General features: G+C 36.8%; 1 protein-coding gene across 6 annotated transcripts in view; it reads left to right on the top strand.

Moving 5' to 3' along the window:
* The window catches only part of LOC105390319 (dysferlin), a 62,648-nt gene extending 40,544 nt beyond the window's left edge, over window positions 1-22,104 (top strand). For 3 of the 6 annotated variants that reach the window (XM_048633021.1, XM_048633018.1, XM_048633023.1), the window contains 13 exons: window positions 2,347-2,379; window positions 3,566-3,780; window positions 4,969-5,154; window positions 8,952-9,122; window positions 9,228-9,376; window positions 9,468-9,631; window positions 10,011-10,192; window positions 10,413-10,536; window positions 11,771-11,873; window positions 11,969-12,141; window positions 16,432-16,502; window positions 17,944-18,078; window positions 21,968-22,104. In XM_048633021.1, coding sequence (XP_048488978.1) covers window positions 2,347-2,379; window positions 3,566-3,780; window positions 4,969-5,154; window positions 8,952-9,122; window positions 9,228-9,376; window positions 9,468-9,631; window positions 10,011-10,192; window positions 10,413-10,536; window positions 11,771-11,873; window positions 11,969-12,141; window positions 16,432-16,502; window positions 17,944-18,078; window positions 21,968-22,031 — 1,770 coding nt within the window. In that variant the 3' untranslated portion in view covers window positions 22,032-22,104. Of the gene's footprint in view, window positions 1-2,346; window positions 2,380-3,565; window positions 3,781-4,968; window positions 5,155-8,951; window positions 9,123-9,227; window positions 9,377-9,467; window positions 9,632-10,010; window positions 10,193-10,412; window positions 10,537-11,770; window positions 11,874-11,968; window positions 12,142-15,874; window positions 16,006-16,431; window positions 16,503-17,943; window positions 18,101-21,967 lie in introns of those variants that run through there. The other 3 variants (XM_048633020.1, XM_048633019.1, XM_048633022.1) reach the window with 3 other exon arrangements.
* The last annotated feature ends 543 nt before the right edge of the window (window positions 22,105-22,647 follow it).

The following is a 22,647-nucleotide window of genomic DNA, read 5'->3' as shown; positions in this document are numbered from 1 at the left end:
CGGTGTATAGATTTGCGAAAGTTTGACAGCTATCATTCCATAGGTCATTGTCAGAATAATATTATGTACTCTGTGGTCATTCTTTTCGAAACTCATTCGAAAGGTAAAAAGTGTTCGAAAGTGCTGTCAAGTTGACAGTAGTCGCAGTCGCATTCGATTCTATTCGTTAGCTCGAATTTTCATGATACGGGTACAGATCGTTATGTTCGGAAAGAAAAGCATTTGTTAGTCGTATACCTCGAAATCAAAAAATCCTTGTAGCTTTTCACCTATTCGCATTTCGCCGCGATATCAAAATTTCTAAATAGATTTTTATTCTTGTAGTATAATTTTTGATCGCTACTGACAATTGTCTGAAAAAATCATAGTAGATTTACTTTCCTGCCTGCCTTCACTGTAGTCGCTTTTCACCTTGAAAGATATTTGTTTGTAATGCATTATTAGGTACATTTATCGCGATATTTCTTTTACACTACAACAATATGCGACCCAAATAAGATGCGCCATAAAATACTTACTTGCTATTCAAAATATATGCAGCTTAATAAATAAGCTATTGATAATACATGCTACATAAAAATTTGCTACTGTTGTAAAAATCTGTTAAAAATATATGCTAGTAACAAAATATACTACCGATATTATACGCTACAACAAAAAACGCTATCGAGGTGAAATGCGAATAGGTGAAAAGCTACAAGGATTTTTTGATTTCGAGGTATACGACTAACAAATGAAGAAAAGGAGGACAATTGTCAATCAGTTGTGGAATTATATTATGTATCTAGAGCTGTTATTACACATCGTTCTTGGTTTTGTTTTCAAATGTGAATTTAATTTTCACTTTAATAACATTATTGTTGATGATTTTTCGTGATCGCCCTGCTGGCCTATTCTCGTCGTCGACTCGAAGGCGTGTTTGAAGCGCAGCCATTCAAGTGCATCACCAGAAAACCTGGGCAGGTCTCTAGCTGACAGGCAGCCTAGCAAATTTATCACCTCGAATCGGTTCAGGCTTGGGCGAGTGATTAGCTATCTTAAGTCCATTGGTGATCGCACGTGTGAGGTTTACTATGGCGTCGTTATGGTCGTGCATGATTGGCTTTTGATATTCAATGTGGTATTTACTAGTCGTGGTTGTAGCTTTGATGGGTTTTACTTAAAGGCTTCTACACACCAAAGCCGCTGACCCGGCGGCTTAGGCCGCCGGCTCAACCCGCCGGCCTCATTTTGTACAATCATGCCTCATTTTGTACTATGTTAACCCGCCGGCACTAGGCCGCCGGGCTATGCCGCCGGGTCAGCGGCTTTGGTGTGTAGAGGCCTTTACTGTTCTGTCTCACCAGCATCATTAGCTTGTTCCCGCGTTGAATAATTTTGATTAAGCCACTCGTGACAGCGAGGCACGATTTGAGGCTTTCTCCACCTCCTTGACTTCTATTTGGGCCTTTTGTTCCTCTAGCCTAGCCTCTATTTTAGCGCGCTTAGCTTCCAGGCGCCGTTGATCAATGTCCAGCCGTTTCTCTTCTAGCTCGGCAAGTTCTCGAGCTGCCTGAGCTTCCGCCAACCGGCGCATGGTCGCGGCGCTGGAGCGCGTGCTCGATGATCGGTTGGAGCACGGCACTCTCGGTTGTTGGTTGTTAGGCATACTTTGTTGGACACCACTTACTTGATCTTTATTTAATCTTGTACTATGACGTAATGGTCGATCCATGCCGGACTCGTTAGGACCACAAATGTAGAGAATTGTTCATGAATATCTCACAAAAAATAAAAATATTCTTTCCTTCGAGCTTTTTATTATTCTGAAAGTTTGTTATTTTTATCATGTCACTTGTCACAGTATTTCTTCTTTTTATCAAATTCGAAAAGGATCATCAACACTAGCGCCTCTAACCTATCCTCTTGTCTTCGTAATAATTGCTCCATTTTCGAGTCGAGATTGTAAATTTATTCCACAATATTTTTGTTGAAAAACTGTAGATTTTGTTATTTTTTCAATTTTCATAATCATAATTCTTGTGACGCTCCAATGGTCTGTCTGTTTATTTATGTATATATAATAAAGAAAGAATGGGTCATTTTAAACTCTGCATAGTGAGGAGCGTTAATGGAGTCAAAAATGGTATAAGTAGGTATATCAAAATGTTGACGTAGTTAGTTACGTAGTTAACTACGTCAACATTTTGATATACCTACTTATAATTCATTATACCATGGATACTATATATATTGTTTTTAATTTTAGGCGTTGATACTATTGTGTTATCGGATCTCTTAAACTATCTTACGAATATCATGATAATGGTGGTATTTTTTTTAATACCTATAATTTTTGTTTTTTAGATATCGAGTGATGACGAACCATACAGAATTACTGTAAGTATCATAATTTATATACTATAATGTTTGTTACTGACTACTCACCATTCTACACAAACGAGCAATGAAAAAGTTCCACTTACAAATGATGTCGACAACAAATGATCCCAATTTTTATAAAAACTTTAATTTACAGTTTGAATAAAATCTTTACGGTTTTAGTAAGTAATATTCTGATGCGCGTTAAAGCCAAACCAGGAATATAAAACCCTGTATTAAGGGTGCCACGTTCGCGTTGAGGACTGCAACACTAAGTATAGTGATACCAATGTGAATTGGCCATGCTCAAAGGAGAACGGCAGCTTCCTAAAGACGTTTTGTACCGCTATGAAAATGACGGGTTCCGTAATGACAGTACCATGATTAGAGAGTCACTGTATAGGTACACAAATAAATAAATTACCTACTAGATTTTTAGAAGCTGGTAAAAAAAGAGATATATGAAAATCGAGAATCTTTAAAATGCAGTCGTAATGGAAAGTAAATATTAATACAGGGAGAATGGAACGTAAGGTTATGTTTATTGTCAACGACATCCCCAAAAGCATTCTCCTGGGGTGTCGTTGACAAATAGCATTCGTTAACTAAACCATTTATGATAAGTGCTGTACCTACCTAGTTATAGAATATACGCGTGTATTCCCAAAGATTCCGTTGAAGTTGTTCCGTGATATTAGTTTCCGGGAAAATTAGAATTATCAAAAATAATCCTACAACCCAAAAAATATTGCTGTTTCGGATAGATGTCAACACCTCATACTTACCGTTACCCTTGGTCCATTCTTTTCCATACCTCATATCGTAATGACAACCTATCATAATATTATTATTTAGATTAAGGTAATTCCGGATTTCAAACGGGAAACGTAGGCCCCTAGGTAGACGGTATTTATAGCGAAGGAAGTAGCCATTGCTAGCTTGACACATAATAAAGTATATTTTTTTACAAAAAAATTATTTGTACATCTTCAATGTTACTGCGAACCGTTGCTGACCTGTCATGAATTCCATGTTTCTTTGAGGTCCTCGTCTTCATTTAAATGGAGAACTCGGAAAATTTTGATCGGACATTAATATGCCCGTAACGTAATCCAATATCGTCATTATGATAAAAAAAACCTTTAGCTTTATAAGTATGGGTTAAGGTTGCGATATAATATAAAATATGTACTTATTCATCCAGATCTACAAATCGGAATTAGAAGCACAGCCAGAATTTTCAAAATTTAAGGATTGGTGTTCATCCTTAAAACTATATTGTGGAAAAAAAGTCGGTAGACCTGATAAAGATAATCAGCTTTATTGCGGTTCTGTTAAGGTCGGAATTGCAATATATTCGTGGCCGCCTCCACACAACACTTTAGCTGTCACACCTTCAGGAGTCGAGCTTAGTAACAGGTAACCCTAACCCTGTTAACAGATAGTTTTGAGTATCCAGTACTTTTGGTCAAATGCATCAGAACGACACTGCCGTATTTGGTAACATTGATAAGGTAGTCGATATTTTCTTGGTAGGTAACCAAATTACATACAAAATACAAAAGAGAATGGCCAAATCTGATCCGCTTTGCAGCCATTAACCAAACCTATTTTTATTCAGTGATAAAGATGTTCTAAATGAAGAAAAAATATTTAAAAAAATCTAAACCACTTTTAAAAATTTATACATTATACACTATTTATATTGTTATTGAGCGCTCTGCTACCATGTTAAAGTAATTATTACAGGATCAAATAAAACAATTCTAAATATGCAGTGTGTGTTTGTATATTAGACAGATTGACTAGTTAGAATGTGACATGATATCATAAATATAGATTTCTTCATAATCTAAAGAACCTCATTTTAATATTTTTTCTAACTGAAAAACTCCGATTCTGTTTTTTATTATGTTTATTTGAACCTTTACAATTTTATTGGTAATGTCTATAAGATGATATCGGCCAAATGGGGGCCGTCACAATTGATTGCTATATGGGCTCCCTTGTATGGCATTTCTCATCACTGCAGCGAGAGCTTCAGGCGAGAGATTTCGCACTCGTGTCGAATGTTGTCCTTAAGGGCTTTCAGAGACACGGGCTTATTCACATAAACACGGGTCTTCAAAAAACCCCACAAAAACCGTCTAAAACGGGCGATTTTGCAGGGAAAAATGTCAGATAAAACGAAAAAAAAGGCGAGCTGAAAACTGAATATACACAATTATTCCGCGACCTTGGGGAGTATATTACTCCATGGCCTCTGAACATGAATTCTTCATTTGTCTAGTCCACCAATATCAAACCAAATTTGAAATTAGCGGCTATTTGTATAAATAAGAGCAACTGATTACTTTTGGCACACCTTGTAGTACAGTACAAAGACTTGATCTTTCAGCACCTATATCTTCGTTCTCCCATGCCTCATAATAATAAAGTTTACGCCAGGATATACTGTAGTCATGGGCTACACATCAGTATATAATAATATGTTTCATCAATGGCTGCTCTTGCGGGTCATGGCGCCATAGAGATTTGGCCATTCTCCTTTTTGGTTGTGGAGTTGTTTGTCTAGTGTCATGCCGTAATTTTAATTTATAATTTCAGTTTTTTCGAAGATTACCCTAGAAATGATCCAACTCGATTCCTAGTGAGATGTTACGTAGTTAGAGGTTTAAAACTTGAACCAAAAGACAACTCGATTAATCCCTATATAGTTATAAGTTGTGGTAAAAAGAAAATTGAAGATAGAAAAAAATATGTAACGCAATCATCAAATCCCATTTTTGGAAGGTAGGTACATACATACATTACTAAAAATATTGGTTGGAATTTCCTCAGAGTACTTCCCGCCGACAGGTTAAAGAAATCGACATACTGAGCAACTTTCATAGTACCTGTTTTGTAAACGTAGCGCAGTATGTCGGGTTTATTGACTACTATGGTTCTTAAAATAATATAAGGAGGTAAATAAGTCTGAAATTGGAAGAAACTACCTTAAATCTTTGTTTATATTAGAGCGTCTTGCCGACGCCTATACAAATCCCTACAAAGCAGTGCGTTGCTACGGGCAGCGTCCGGAAGACTCCCTTCCAATGCATGTAGCCAAATTGAATCGTTAAGCAACAACTCAAATCATTGGCTCCTTGCTTTCCTTCTATTTTGTCCCACATGTAACACATTGCTTTTTTAGGATACTTCGTGCGGCTTGCACAACAAAGTTAATCAAAATTAAATCGTTTGCCAATTGCCTCTTGCTCTGCATCCAGATCCGGAAAAAACGGAGCTAACGTATAGAATCGAGTGCGATTGTTCTATTCGAAAGTGCTGTCAACCTGTCAACAACAAAATGGCGGTGAATAGATCTGCGAAAGTTCGAGTGCGAGCGTTCTATTCGAAAGTGCTTAAAAATTATACTGTCAGAGCAAGAGATAATAATATATTTAATTTTGATTAACTTTGTTGTGCAAGCCGCACTTAAGTTAACACGTTCACTGCGGCAGCTCAAACTCTCAATCTAAACCACGGTGCGTTACGGGGTCGACCATGCCCGTAATAAAATTATTTACAGTGCGTTACGGGGATAAAAACGCCCTGCATACCCAATTCACTTCAAACACCTGTAAAATTGTAAAAAATCATTTTTTTTGTATTATTTTTTATACCAACGGAAACAGTATGAAAATTGCTACATTACTCTTTTCCACTACGTTGACAGGAGGAAAACTTATCAACTTAGGGCCAGTTTTTTGATCCCTAGTTAACTCAACCATTGGTCAAAAATGGCGACCATTAGTTAAAAACCACTCAAAAGAGGATGGGCAAAAATATATGGGAGCTGGGACCACCCTCCAATAGCAATAAGACTAACATCGTTGGATAGGTCTTGTCAACAGGAATAACTTTTGCTTTGACAGCTTTGTTGTCACAGTTGTCCGTTCAGAGATATTTGACTTATAAGTTCCGATACTCGTCAGTTCATCTTACTGCTATTGGAGGCTGGACCACCCTCCAATAGCAGTAAGACTAATGTCGTTGGATAGGTCTTGTCAATAGGAATAACTTTTGCTTTGACAGCTTTGTTGTCACAGTTGTCCGTTCAGAGATATTTGACTTATAAGTTCCGATACTCGTCAGTTCATCTTACTGCTATTGGAGGCTGGACCACCCTCCAATAGCAGTAAGACTAATGTCGTCGGATAGGTCTTGTCAACAGGAATAACTTTTGCTTTGACAGCTTTGTTGTCACAGTTGTCCGTTCAGAGATATTTGACTTATAAGTTCCGATACTCGTCAGTTCATCTTACTGCCATTGGAGGCTGGACCACCCTCCAACAGCATTAAGACTAACATCGTTGGATAGGTCTTGTCAATAGGAATAACTTTTGCTTTGGCAGCTTTGTTGTCACAGTTGTCCGTTCAGAGATATTTGACTTATAAGTTCCGATACTCGTCAGTTCATCTTACTGCTATTGGAGGCTGGACCACCCTCCAATAGCAGTAAGACTAATGTCGTTGGATAGGTCTTGTCAACAGGAATAACTTTTGCTTTGACAGCTTTGTTGTCACAGTTGTCCGTTCAGAGATATTTGACTTATAAGTTCTGATACTCGTCAGTTCATCTTACTGCTATTGGAGGCTGGACCACCCTCCAATAGCAGTAAGACTAATGTCGTTGGATAGGTCTTGTCAGTAGGAATAACTTTTGCTTTGACAGCTTTGTTGTCACAGTTGTCCGTTCAGAGATATTTGACTTATAAGTTCCGATACTCGTCTGTTCATCTTACTGCTATTGGAGGCTGGACCACCCTCCAATAGCATTAAGACTAACATCGTTGGATAGGTCTTGTCAATAGGAATAACTTTTGCTTTGACAGCTTTGTTGTCACAGTTGTCCGTTCAGAGATTTATGACATATAAGTTCCGATAGGATAAAATGTAGTTTTAAAATTAATGGTGGAGGAGTGTTGTGTTTGTGGTCATCGTATATGGTGACCTCTTTGTGAAGTGACAGTTCACCTGTCACGCTTATTAAGAAAATGGCAGCTAACAAGCAATTGTATTATTAATTACCGCTAACCCGCAATGTATTTTTGCAGTAAGATGAACTGACGACTATCGGAACTTATAAGTCCAATATCCCTGAACGGACAACTGTGACAACAAAGCTGTCAAAGCAAAAGTTATTCCTGTTGACAAGACCTATCCAACGACATTAGTCTTACTGCTATTGGAGGGTGGTCCAGCCTCCAATTGCAGTAAGATGAACTGACGAGTATCGGAACTTATAAGTCAAATATCTCTGAACGGACAACTGTGACAACAAAGCTGTAATAGCAAAAGTTATTCCTATTGACAAGACCTATCCAACGATGTTAGTCTTAATGCTGTTGGAGGGTGGTCCAGCCTCCAATAGCAGTAAGATGAACTGACGAGTATCGGAACTTATAAGTCAAATATCTCTGAACGGACAACTGTGACAACAAAGCTGTCATAGCAAAAGTTATTCCTATTGACAAGATCTATCCAACGATGTTAGTCTTAATACTATTGGAGGGTGGTCCCAATCTGCCCATTGTCATTTGTATGCAGCTGTCATGCTTGACAAGTGACTTGACTAATGGTTAAAGTTGACCACGGATCAAAAAAAAGGCCCTTATTCATAAAATTAAAGTACGGGATGCTTTTATCCCCGTAACGCACTGGAAAACTTCAGATACGAGGTTCTTAGAGCCCTGTTACACACAGATCATTTATTTATCGATAAAATTATGGTGATGGGAATAGAACTATCGACAAATTTTAGAAAATATTTATTTTCAATCAACACACAAGAACATATCTTTTTGGCATAATAGGTGACTTAGGTAGGATGTAGGATTAAGGTAAGTATATTAGTTTAATGATTTAAATTAAAGCACTTCAAACAGTATGCTTTGTTGCACTTACGACACAGTGTTTTCACTTTATTATAATTATTATTTATTATCAGCTTCCCGACTGCTCATAGATTTTCTCAAACTTTCATAGCAACTTATACATTTCTTTTTTATCGATATCCCGTCTTGCACTTATAAACGCACTTACTCAACCGAGCTCAGAACCTCGTACGGGAAAATAATCCTGTATACGGGGTTAATAGACCCCGTAACGCACTTGACAATAACTTGCTTCCTGGTGCGGAACGGGTTTTATAATACCCGTTGAGTGAATACGATTTCAACTGATTTAATTTTTAGCAAGAAACACAAATATCTAGTCATCTCATTCGTACCACCAAAAACCGTAAAAATACTACCGTCTATCCGCACCAGCGAATAGACACAACATTTTCACTACCGCACCGACTGATGGTCATCGTACGGGGCGGGAAAGTCCCCGGAACGCAGCGAACGTGTTAATTGGGAACAATTTTACAAAATTAATATTGAATCAAATTGTGATTAACATACTTACCACTAACAGTTACGAAAAAAATAAGTTGACTCTTTAATAATCAGTATCTCATCAGTTTCCTTTCTGCCGTACACATGGCGGTTGTGTCATCTTCATGATCAGAAGCAGTATTTTCATTTTGTTGATTTTACCAGGTCATATGAATTCCGTTGTATGATTCCCGATGACTATCGTCTTAAAGTATCTGTTTACGACTTTGATGGGGCGTCGAATGACGAACTTATCGGTAGTACTGTCATAGACCTGGAAGACCGGGTCTACACTAAACACAAAGCGCGTGTAGGATTGCCGATGGAATATAGAAAGTGCGTATTTTTTTCTTAAAAAACCTTTTCGGAAAAAAGATCGATTGTTAGTTACCTTATATGAAATAGAATAAATGCTAATTAATGTTGTTGAATTATTTTAAGTAATGGACCAGTGCCTTGGAGAGATAGCAAAAAGCCATCAGCTATTTTGGATGAGCTGTGCCGCAAAAATCATTTAAAGCCACCTGAGTTTCCGGATAGTAGCAGTGTTATCGTTAACGGGGTCGTTTACAGAGACGAAATAGAGTATGGTACGCTAAATTTTTTAAGTGTATTGTCTTGTGATCTTTTCCACGTCTTATTCCTAATTTGTACTATCGACCTAATAATATTTTTTTTCAGAAACACAGGGGTCTGTATCGGAGGAGTTAGAAAAAAAGGAAAATGTATGTCTTAGCTTACTACATAACTGGCATACCTTACCAGTGTGTGGATACTCTCTGGTTCCTGAACACGTGGAGACAAGATCTCTTTATTTAAACCCTGATCAGCCGGGATTGGAAACGGTTTTTATTTTTTTATACAATAATTTAATTTAATGCAAGTCAAAATTCTTGCTCACTCGTATCACTTTGACTGTATGTTTATTCGTATTTAGGCCGCTCGCGCTCGCCTGACTACTACGACCTACGAGATGCATGACTGCATCACTAGGGAGAGAACCTATCACAACCATTTTTGTGCCGCATTCGAAATAATATCGCGTTTGCATCGAGATAGTTGTTCGTTCGTTACTGACTGGATCGCGACTTTATCGATGGTAAATAAGCGACTGCATCTCTACGAAAAGTGGTGGCCGAGCGGCCTTAACGTACCTAAGTCTATCTGCCACTACAATACCTCTACATAGCCGATTCTCACTTACCCTTGTGATATCTAATTTAGGGTAAACTCCAAATGTGGGTAGACATTTACGACTTGCAAAGCACCAAAGCTCCGCCACCCGCCGTCACCTTTGAAGATACTGTTAGCACTGAGTATGAGCTAAGAGTACACTTTGACAAAATAGACGATGGACCAGACACGGAAGCAAGAACGCCCCTGCCCATTGCCGTATATATAAAAGCGTAAATAATATTTTGTGAATATAATTTTATATTAAATCTTCATCTTGAGCTTATTTGAGTCCACTACTAGACGTAGGCGATTTATAGCTTTCCACCTTTCCAGCCAGTCTTTAACAGCTACCCCATCTTAAATTAATTAGGCTCGCCAAAATATATCATTACAATATATTGAATTTATATTTAGAAATTATTCAACAAGTTACATTAATTATTTTATTAGTTGGTTGGGCGGTTACCAAGAAAATATGCAAACAACAGATAATTTACATAGAGACCCGACCGGGATTCTTCTACTTGACTGGAACATGGTTTTTAATTTCTACTACGATCATAAAAAAAACGAGGTATTATTTATTTTAATTATTTATCTTCAACTTTTTTCCCAGTAGTTCTGTAGGGGAGTCTCTCTATTAGGGTACCTATGTACCAGTATAGGCAAAAATTTAAAAATATATAATACTAGCTGTTCCCGCGAGCTTCGCTTCGCCTTAAAAAGTTTTCCCGCGGGAAATCCGGGATAAAAAGTAGCCTATGTTCTTTCCCAGGGTCTAGACCGTCTGTATACCAAATTTCATTCAAATCCGTTCAGTAGTTTTGGCGTGAAAGAGTAACAGACAGACAGACAGACAGACAGACACAGTTACTTTCACATTTATAATATTAGTTAGGATAGTAGCTGTTTATTTGAACCTTTACAATTCCAAAATCAAAACAAATTTGAAAATGGCGGTCATTTGTACAAATGCATAGGGTGATTACTTTTGGCCCACCTTGTAGGTTTAGTAGTTTTGGCGTGACAGACAGACACTATGAAACCTGGTTAAGTGAGACTTCAAGGGTCCTGCAATATCGTTTCACTTATAGAGGTATTCCACTTACCCAGTGTCTCAGATATACAGGTATAGATAAATGTCTGTCTCATTTACAGAAGGTTCCATTAATAGAGGTGAGAATACAGGTTATACAGGTGCGATCATTAAATAAAATTAATTTAATATATAATTTTTATTAATTAATTAATATTCAGCACAAACTTCTTCGCGTGTCTTCCCACTTTCATAAACGGATATTAAATTCAGTTTTTCACATAATGATAACGATTGTAGCTTTCGTTTTGTCATTTTTCTAATTTAAACATGTATGTATAGTAAAGCGAAACTAAAACTTCATCGTAATAAACATTGAATTGAACTGAACTGAAGCTCAAAATTTGTACTTACGTACTTGGAATTACGTGTGGAATTTGTGGGTAGAATAAGAATGAGTAAAACAATGTTATCTCAGTTACAGAGGTTTATGCATACAAAATTTACTCGCTGTCTCAGTTATAGAGGTAAAACTATGATGATAAATCGAAAGAACAAATCCCAGTTATAGAGACTTAGCTCGTCCCACTAATAGAGGTAATTCAGTGTCAAAGTGTTGGGACCTCAGCATGAGTTCCAGCTATGGAAGTTTCTCACTTATCCAGGTCCCACTTAACCAGGTTTCACTGTATTAGTTAGGATTTTTATTTAAAAAGTTATAATTTTTAACAATAATAATTTATTAATTTCATGTTATTTTACGTATTTGAAGATGACCGTTGAAAATAAAACATTTGGGCGATTAGATGATTTTAAAATGGTTCCAGTACTATACATTCAAGTGTTCAACACATACAATGACTTTTGTCCATTAGGTATGATGACATAACATTACTTTTTAGTACATTTATTTACAGAAGATTGATATCTAGTAAACTCTAGTATTAAACATGATCTTTTCCTTATTCAGGTGAACTTACCCTTGACATTTCTAGAATGCCTTATCCTGTATCTGACGCGAAACAATGTGAATTAGAACAAGTTGATGGAAGAAAGTTGTTTTTGTTTTCTAAATCGAGGCCAGTTTGCGGTTGGTGGCCGTTACAAGGAACAGACGTGGAAAAGAAGCTGTATTTCCTGGCAGTTAGTAATATTTACTAATTTAATTATTATTGTTAAGAATGATAAATCTATCAAAGATAACTTAACAACAGAAACGCGTGCGAACACCAAAAGAAAGTCTTTTATAGCAACAATATAATTATTCAAAAAAGCGAAGAAGAAGAAGAGTCTGCTGTACGCACGGCACACCATATAACCCCATCCGATCGCTCCCGGGATGCCCTCTTAACTAGGACAAATCCAAGGAAACCGGCAGCCCTAGTTGTTAACCAAGTTAAGGGTAAAGGCTGGATAGATGCCCCATTTTAAAAAAAACCTAACATCCCATGCTCGCTATTTAGAAACAACTGTATAACTAAAAACCGCAAGCACCCAGCACCTCGGGTAGCCAGGCGCCGATGAGTGGTGACGTCCCGTTTCGCTCGTATGTGAATTCATCACCGCGGCGCACTTAACGAACGCGTTAAAAATTTAGAGGTGCATTTTTACTGTTTTATAAATATATATTAATTCCGTCATATTTCTTTTTACTTCAGTCTATTGTTTCACGAAGTACCTATACATGTTGATGTAACTATTTACATGGCTCATAGTTTTTTATTTATTTAAAAATATACTACGGCATTTATCCTTGTCAAAAAGGATAGTTGCCCTGATTTTTTACGGTATAGGTGGCCCTAGGGCTTTTGACTAAGTTTTTGGTCTTTTTACTGATTATAGTAGAATATGCCATGAAAATACAAAAAAGGAAGGATTGTGAGCTCCAGTATGTTCTTGGACTAAAATCATGGAATTCATGAAAAATCCTGAAATTTTATCATTCCATAAATAACATGAACCAACTACTTTTAGAATTTCATTGTGATAATGTACCTAATTCATCTCATAATGACAATGACACTAAAAAGATTTTAAAACTGCAAAATACTTTTCATTTCAAATAAAAAAAGACAAAAAATATAAACTCAAATATTATTAATAATAATGTCCTCCTAGCCGAATTTCGACTACGGCGGCCAATCTCAATTGAGATCAGCCATCTACGCAGGAGTAGATTATAGTGCCCAAGTGTGTGCGCAGTACACAGGAGCACTCTCTGTTCCATCACTCTCATAACCCAATGGGACGGATTGACCGACACGACTGGAGAGAGCTAGGCGCAGGACCGACTGCTTTACATGCCCATCCGACAGCATGGATCGTTTCACTATTTCGGACAACAGGTGATCAGCCTTCTATGTCCTAACCAAACTTAGAACCACAATTTAGAAACACAAATTGATGGTCCCACCAATATTATTAATATACACAGTATGAAGTAGAGATGGTCGTTAAAAACTACAACTGTAAAAACGACATGTTGTTAGGAATTAACAAAAGTTGTGTTTATTAAAATAAACTAAACGACTTAAAAGTTAATTTTTAAAAATATTTGAAACTGATCTTTATTATCACTTATTAAGATTCATTTTTGTCTATGACACAAAAAACAACGAAATGATTTCAAAATTATTTTTGAAAATGAACTGTATTGTCATTTGTGAAGACTCGTTTTTGTGCGTAACCCTACAATTAACGAAGTCGTAAACAACGGAACACCTATATCAACTAATATGAGCTCTATTTTGTCACATAGAAGAATCATAATTGCCTGTGATAAAAAACGACAGGAAGTTTGCACCTTAAGTTTTTTTTTTGAACTGTTGTTTTGACATGAATGAACGTATCGATAACGAAGTTTTTTTAAAGCTACATGAACGTTACCGACATTGTTGTTGTCATAGACAAAATATTAAGGTTTGTGTTTATTTTATCTTTATTGGGCTTTGAATGTTTTTAATTATTGAATGGGTATTAATAATAGGTTAAAACTCAGTATGGTATTATTATGTACTTATTCGTCGTATTCTACTAAAAAATATTTTATTACAAAGTTTGATGGCACCGACACACTAGCGGACGCGGCTTACGGACGTGGCTGTCAGCCGCGACTGATAGTGTGCACTGTCTTTTGGGACAGTTCGTGGCACGATCGCTCTTGGACGTCTTTGTCGTTCAGCTTTCAGACGTCCGAGAGCGATCGTCCGCTAGTGTGTCGGCACCTTAAAGCCAGACCTCTTTTTTATTCAAACCTTAGAATGTTCATACTAACTACAATATTTTCTTTTTAAAAATTGACACTGAAACAAATGATAGAGCATTACTATTCTGAGGGTGAAAAAGAAAAAAATATTTTTGAATCTGGTAATATTTGTGTTTTCCATTATAAAAGTATCTGTCTCTTCACTTCATTTACTCTGTGGCACATTATTTTTTGATGGGGTAACATTGTAAAAAAAATAATTCTGTCATTAAGGTCATTACATTTCCTTTTCTGTTCTGTGGCATATTGTGTGAAATTGTGTATCTGTGGCAAATTTTGACATATTTACTTTTTAAAAGTTTGCTCAAATTTGAATGAGTGTAATAATTAGACAATTTACATCATTTCCGTATTAAAGTAACAGTGAATAAAAATGCAATCAATACATAATGTGATATAATGATTATTCTTATATATTTATATTTAACTAACTCCATATAGCCATAAAGGTGAGAAACACTTAAATAGTTTTGAGCTTTCAAAGGTAGAAAATGTAAATAAACTAAGTAAATAAAGATTTTACTGTCTTGTTTAAGATTATGACTCAGTGTGTGTTAATAAGCATTACAAGAATCAATATTAGTATAATAATGATACGATGTTACGACAGACCAATAAAAAAACGCAAGAGTAGAGCCATAGACAAAATAATATTAATTTAACGAAAACTTACTCACACACACAGAAGCAAAAAACAACTAAACGGAAAATTAACTTAACTATTAAATTAACCGTTAGTTTATTTTAACACAACGATACAACATGTTGTTCAAAACCAGCAGTTATTTCCAACTCTAGTATGAAGGGCATCTATCCTTGCTAGTATTCTCAAAGTGGGGCAGATTGCCCACTATGGATAGTTATCCATAGGGGTAGGCATCTATCCCCAAAAATGGAGGTCTACAAAAAGCTAAAATCTGCAAAATCTGTATTTATAGTTTATAGGTCCAAAAAGACAAAGCACAGTAAACCCTTAATCAAATGGAGGATTTTTTTGAGAAAAATGTAAACGATGTATTGTTTTTAGGTAAGTTGGGTCCGTAGATTACGAAAAAAATGTTTATTTTTTTGTGGGGGGAAAGGGGGGTTTTGCGGTGGGAAATAATTTCCCACTCTTCGCAATTGCAAAGCAAAATAATATCAAGTGGGAAACTATTTCCCACTTGATATTATTTTGTATACAAGCTAGTTGCTACAGTTTCTATACAAGCTAGTTTGCTTGTTTTTTTATAAATATTATTTTTGTGTTAGAAAAAAGTTATAAAATGATACAATAGTATTAAGAACAATATTTTGCAGTCGTCAAGTTGATTGAGGTAACCATCGGAAGGAGAATTAATACTGTTGCCATAGCATGAGTCGTCTTACAAATCTGTGTCTGATAAATCAGAAATGTTAGTTATGTTTTCGACAGTCTCTTTTAAATTCTTCGTAGTAAGCGATATTTTACGTTTCTTTTTGTATTTTTTTTCAAAATGCTGCAAATAAATGAGAAGAATCAGGAGTCATAAACCGCTTAGGTATACTTATCAAAATCCATACATATTACTTAGTTCAATAAAGTAACATTATATTTTATGTAAAGATAAATTTTGTATTTTTTTACTGCAGGAACAAACGGTGGGAAAAAATTTCCCACTTATTTGAACCTACGAAAAAACAAGAAACAACAGTTTTGCCGTGCCAATCACCATAAAATCCATTTATAAAACAAGTTTAGTTTACAATTATATTGTGGTCAGGTACTTACCAGATTTTTTTCTCCAAAAAATTTGAAATAACGTCACGAAAACCGGTTTTTGACACAGAAAAATTGAAATCGTGATTTTGACATTGACGTACGATGACAGCTTGCGGTTTTTTTTTAGTTTTCCCATTAATAAAATGTAAAACTTAATCAAGATTATTTTGTTTCTTATGTTGATATTGATCAGAGTTACCAGTAAAAAAATAAAAATATTTTTTTCGATTCAGACCAAGTGGGAAATAATTTCCCTATATTTGATTAAGGGTTAAACATAAAGGATTAAACTAGATAGATTCATAGATATTATTTATGAAAAACCAATATTTTTAAAATTAGAAGTATATTTCAAAAAGTTCGTCATCTATCCCGCCTTTATCCTAATAAATGAATGATTCATGGAATGCTATTGTTTTCTTTACAGGGTCGGTTACAGATGTCTGTCTGTGTCGTTGCGTTGGAAACCCACGAACCAGGGTTTTTAGGATCATTATCGTTAGTGAACGTTTTATTATGATTTTGTATTAGTAAGTGGGGTAAGACAGTGACCGGGGGAAGACCATTAATGTTTAAAAATTTGTTATAAGCAGCTTCATTCTCTAGTTTGACACGCTGGTAAAGTGGTAACCACCACCAGTGGACCACTTTACCACTAGGTCTAGCAGGGTTACTAAAATGATACTCATACAATATAACTTCTTAAGTTTCTAATAAATTTAACTGGCGTTCATACAGTGTTATGGTATGCAGTAAAAATGTAATTACTTTCATTTCTGAAATATTAAGTAGACATGATTTGGTGACGATTTATCCGTTTTGGCGGAGATTTCAAATTTATTGGCGGTAGAATTGAATATTTTTTGGGTGGAGGTTTAAATACAAGCCATTTCGCCACAGTAGCCATTTCAGGTTTGAGCATAACCAGGGATCATTGGCTGACTTTTGACACATCTGTCAAGAATTTAATATGTAGATGACGTATAATTTACAATGGGCAGATTTAATTAACCCCCTATCGGAACTTATATAAGTCATATATCTCTGAAATTGGCCCTTTTTCAATCTGGTCGACATACGTCCGTCTAGGTGGCGCTTCTGGTGTGGGGTTCAAATAAAAACCGCGCGTCAAAAATCGCTGAAACTTAGTGTTGCTGTCAAAAGATGCAAGATTACATTCCCTGACTTTAATTGATGTGTGCTGCCATCTTCACGTTGAGGTGGGAAACTTTTCAGACCACCTACGTATATTTGTTTAAAAATGCAGTACAGTTGCATTTCCCTTGCAACCAGTTATTGTGCGGTAGATTCACTTGCCATTTGCTGAACCATTGCACTTTGTATTCAGCAACATCAGTCCATGCATTTTCAAAGTTTGGGGTTTTGTCTGCCTTTCCACCCGGTATTTCGATTAAGATTTGTATTGATATTATTTGATAATTCATACCAGAGGGCACTTTTTATTTATTTTATTTGTGGATAAACATATTTTGTTGCGATTGGTCTATTAATTTGCTGATACAAGTTTATGACAAAAATAAACTTAGCTGGCAAGAAATATAGTTCCCAAATATAATAATCTTATCTCTTATATCTTATCTTTTATCTCACAGGTAGCCCCTAACCAGACATTGTGAAACAGGTCCTGAAAGTAACAAATCGTAGCACTCCTTTTCTGTCTGAGTTTGTTTTATCGTGGCCAGCTGTCAAAATCTACTTACCAAATTATTAGCAATAGCAATACATCCACATCTCATCTTCTCTTCATAGCATTTGAACTACATCGCTAAATTGATTTTAAAATACTACTTTTCCTAAAGTACTGTCAGTGACAAAAATTGCTATTGATATTTTCGGTAAACAACAATATATTGCTATTGATGGAATTAATACCGCTTCCACGCTAAATTTAACCCTTGGTTTATTTTTTTTGTTACAGGGGTACAATATGTAAAGAAGTGCAAATTTACAAAAGATTACCTACCAAATGGTATATCATACCTTTACTGCTTCTTATTGCCGTATATATATTTTGCAACGTTTACCCGCATTATGCTAAATGTTTAATAAACAAGTGGGTAAAGTAAAACAAGTGTGTATGTTATATTTTAATAAAATACCTTATTTAACACATCTATTTTTAAACTTAGAATCACTGCATAATCTCAATATTTCTTCCTAGCACATGAGAGAGATTACGTTCCCCTTTTTGGCCACCGTACAACTCTCGAGACCACCTGGGTGAGCAGTAGATTTTTTTTACAACTGTACATTTCTCAGTTATATCACTGAAAATCAATGGTGATGGTCCACCTCTATAATTTCATAAGTAGGTACTTGCCCCCTGTTCCACATATCTCTATTGGTCTATCCCTATTGGTAGAGAAGAGGGGATTTTTTTTCCACATTTAGCTACTAGGGGGGATACAATGATGTTTTACTTCCATACATTTCTACTAAGATAAAGTACTACTAGAGAAAAATCATCAATTACAGGTACTTTAAATAATATCGGTATTATATCGGTACTGAAATTAACTATTAATTAAAAGAGGATGGGCAAAAATATATGGGAGCTGGGACCACCCTCCAATAGCAGTAAGACTAACGTCGTTGGATAGGTCTTGTCAATAGGAATAACTTTTGCTTTGACAGCTTTGTTGTCACAGTTGTCCGTTCAGAGATATATGACTTATAAGTTCCGATACTCGTCAGTTCATCTTACTGCTATTGGAGGCTGGACCACCCTCCAATAGCAGTAAGACTAACGTCGTTGGATAGGTATTGTCAATAGGAATAACTTTTGCTTTGACAGCTTTGTTGTCACAGTTGTCCGTTCAGAGATATATGACTTATAATTTCCGATACTCGTCAGTTCATCTTACTGCTATTGGAGGCTGGACCACCCTCCAATAGCAGTAAGACTAACGTCGTTGGATAGGTATTGTCAATAGGAATAACTTTTGCTTTGACAGCTTTGTTGTCACAGTTGTCCGTTCAGAGATATATGACTTATAAGTTCCGATACTCGTCAGTTCATCTTACTGCTATTGGAGGCTGGACCACCCTCCAATAGCAGTAAGACTAACGTCGTTGGATAGGTCTTGTCAATAGGAATAACTTTCGCTTTGACAGCTTTGTTGTCACAGTTGTCCGTTCAGAGATATATGACTTATAAGTTCCGATACTCGTCAGTTCATCTTACTGCTATTGGAGGCTGGACCACCCTCCAATAGCAGTAAGACTAACGTCGTTGAATAGGTCTTGTCAATAGGGATAACTTTTGCTTTGACAGCTTTGTTGTCACAGTTGTCCGTTCAGAGATATATGACTTATACAAAATCCGATACTCGTCAGTTCATCTTACTGCTATTAGAGGCTGGACCACCCTCCAATAGCAGTAAGTCTAACGTCGTTGGATAGGTCTTGTCAATAGGGATAACTTTTGCTTTGACAGCTTTGTTGTCACAGTTGTCCGTTCAGAGATATATGACTTATAAGTTCCGATACTCGTCAGTTCATCTTACTGCTATTGGAGGCTGGACCACCCTCCAATAGCAGTAAGACTAACGTCGTTGGATAGGTCTTGTCAATAGGAATGACTTTTACTTTGACAGCTTTGTTGTCACAGTCGTCCGTTCAGAGATATATGACATATAAGTTCCGATAGGGGGTTAATTAAATATTTTCTTGGGAAGAAAAATAATAGCACTGGTGATTCTTTAATTATTTATTATTATAATTACACTATCTACACTATCAGACGAGATCTGGGCATATTGGATAACAATAACTGACGATAAAAGACAAAAAGGGCAGCGGTGGAGGTGTATTCTGCCTCCAATAATAGCAGTAAGATGAACTGACGAGTATCGGAACTTATAAGTCATATATCTCTGAACGGACCACTGTGACAACAAAGCTGTCAAAGAAAAAGTTATTCCTATTGACAAGACCTATCCAACGACGTTAGTCTTACTGCTATTGGAGGGTGGTCCAGCCTCCAATAGCAGTAAGATGAACTGACGAGTATCGGAACTTATAAGTCATATATCTCTGAACGGACAACTGTGACAACAAAGCTGTCATAGCAAAAGTTATTCCTATTGACAAGACCTATCCAACGATGTTAGTCTTAATGCTATTGGAAGGTGGTCCCAATCTGCCCATTGTCATTTCTTGAAAACAGCATGATTAGTCCGACCGATTTCGGCCATTTATTTATTTTTGACTGGTGGTTGTCAAAGGCACTCTAATCTAGAGGTACTTTGAGCGTAGCGGGGTCACGGATTCACTCCACCCACTCCTGGTCAATGTGCTCTATCCCAGCCGGACCTGCAAAGAGAGGCTGGTCTGTGAGCCGTATAACCCCCGCTCCACTATTTCTGATCGAAAGTCCATTTTTCTGTATTTTATCCATAACTCGTTACCTCCCACTACCACGGGCCGCACCTTCCCCCCTTCGCTTTTCTGCATGATCTTCAAATCCTCTGGCAGTACCGTCGTCAGTGCTAGCTCTATCTCCTTATCGCTCTTCAATGCCGCATCGACACCCTTATAGTGTCTGGTAAGCTTCTACTTGCCATCGATTTCAATCAGCGTCTGCCCCCCGGTGCCAGCCTTGCCCCGCATCCAAACACCGCTCCTTACCCACTCTTGTTTTGCAGGTAGGTTACCAGGTCTACTCCACTCTCGTCGCAAGTATGCACAGGCTCCGTGGTGTAGGTCATCAAAGTACTTTGTTTCTCCCACTCTTTCTCCATTATGCTTCGTCACTGTTAACCAGTCGTCTACGTCCTCCTTAAGCTTTGATATGTCGACCGGTGGAACATAATCCGTCATGGTTTCCCAGTACGTTAGTGTTCTCCAGTATTTACCTATGTACAATTGTACATCCCCACTAACTTCAGCCACCCCGCACTGTCCTTGAGTAGCCTCCTAAGGCTATGAGGACATATGTCGCTTGTCATCTCTTTCTACCGGTGGTGTTCAGCCTCAATCCGAGAAGCAGCTCGCCCTGGGTGTAACTGCATCAATAGGTGTAGCCCTCTTCGATAGTGCCTTTGGGTAACACACAACCTCCGCAGTGATGGCCTTATGACAGCCGATATCTACCTAACTACTGAGGTTTGAGTTAAACTTAGGTGCTTCCCATCCTCTCATTACAACAGTACTCCAATTCCTGTATAAGTTTACGCTGTCGTGTATAGTATAATGACGGCGTCCATTCCCAGTCAGGTATCATATTCTTCACCTCCTCCAGATCTAAGCCGTGTCTTGCGGCTACATGATCCGAGTTGTTTTCTGCCGCTTGTGGCGAACCCCCTGTTTTCCTGGTGGGCACTTGGGGCGGTAGTCCAACACTCGGTTAGTACCCCTCTGCCAAAACATCGGCGGATTCCAGGCTGCTAGCCTAATTCACAAAATTAAATAAGAGCTAATTTAAACACAAATTTAATCACAACTATATTCTGCAAACAGTTCTCTGTAACTGAATAACAATAATAAACTCTAAACTGTGTCTGAACTTTCTGTGTCAACTATGGGCCAAACTGACACATGACTGACAAATAAGTGTTCCCGTTTATAAAAAAAGAAACTCCCTATTAAATAATCATTCTCCATAGTAAGTTCGCGTAACCATTATAGTTTCAATAGAAAATGTTTTTGTTTTTCGCGATTTTTTTCATTCTGATTTTATTTTTGTGCTTTGAAGCATTAAAGTTGAGCTCTTTCGATTTTGAGAGGTTTGTACGGTTAAAAAGACTTACGACGGTTCACCCAGTTTATCTCAAGTGGCGTACGATGGGCAAAAAGGGTTACGTACTTGTGATAGGTACCATGTTTATTTATTTATTATAGATACATCTACAGCATACATATATTATTACAGTTTGTAATGGTTTTAATTGATCCCTAGTTTTAATAATGCAACCTTCAATAAAGTAATGAATTTAAATTAGTTTCAGACATAGCAATAGAATCAGAAGAAAAATATACTATTATCAAACAATGGTGCTATTTTAAATATTTTTTGTAAGTTTTAATTTAGATTGTTAATTTATTAGGATGCTGAATAAAGTAATTCATGGGAAATCAATCTATTGTTTTGTCTATGATCTTCGAATAATTTTAAAACTACTCTGGTCTATCATGATCCTAATGGTATAAAATAAGTTATAAAAAAACATTAAGAACATTTAAAAAGTACCAACAACGGTCGTATAAACATGACACAACTAAAAACTTCCGTCTGCCTCTTATGGCGGCGGATTGGTACGTCCGTGTTTTTCTTTTCTAAGGTTGAGGGTGGTTGAGGGTAAGCTGACAGCGCTGTGATGAGTCATGTTTTTAGTGATGATTTGTCTCTCCTACCTGTCTGACGCTTTCGTTGTTTAATTGTAGTGCCGCGCGCGATCTATTATGATTTTAGTTTTGAAGATGCCTAATTAAATGATGAGTAGGAACATTAGACATCTTGTTTTTGTATGGAAAAAACTAACCGAAAGAAGTTCCTGCACTACGGTGAAACAACGAAAGCGTCAGAAGCGTCACTTCTGTACCTTGTCAAACTGAGGAACCGTCAATGCTTTAATGTATGGATCTAATAGGCGGTTTGTTAGATTGACAAGGTTCAAAAGTA

The sequence above is a fragment of the Plutella xylostella genome, chromosome Z, assembly GCF_932276165.1.
Source record: "Plutella xylostella chromosome Z, ilPluXylo3.1, whole genome shotgun sequence".
Classification (NCBI taxonomy): domain Eukaryota; kingdom Metazoa; phylum Arthropoda; class Insecta; order Lepidoptera; family Plutellidae; genus Plutella; species Plutella xylostella.
This window is presented reverse-complemented; position numbering and strand designations above follow the sequence as displayed.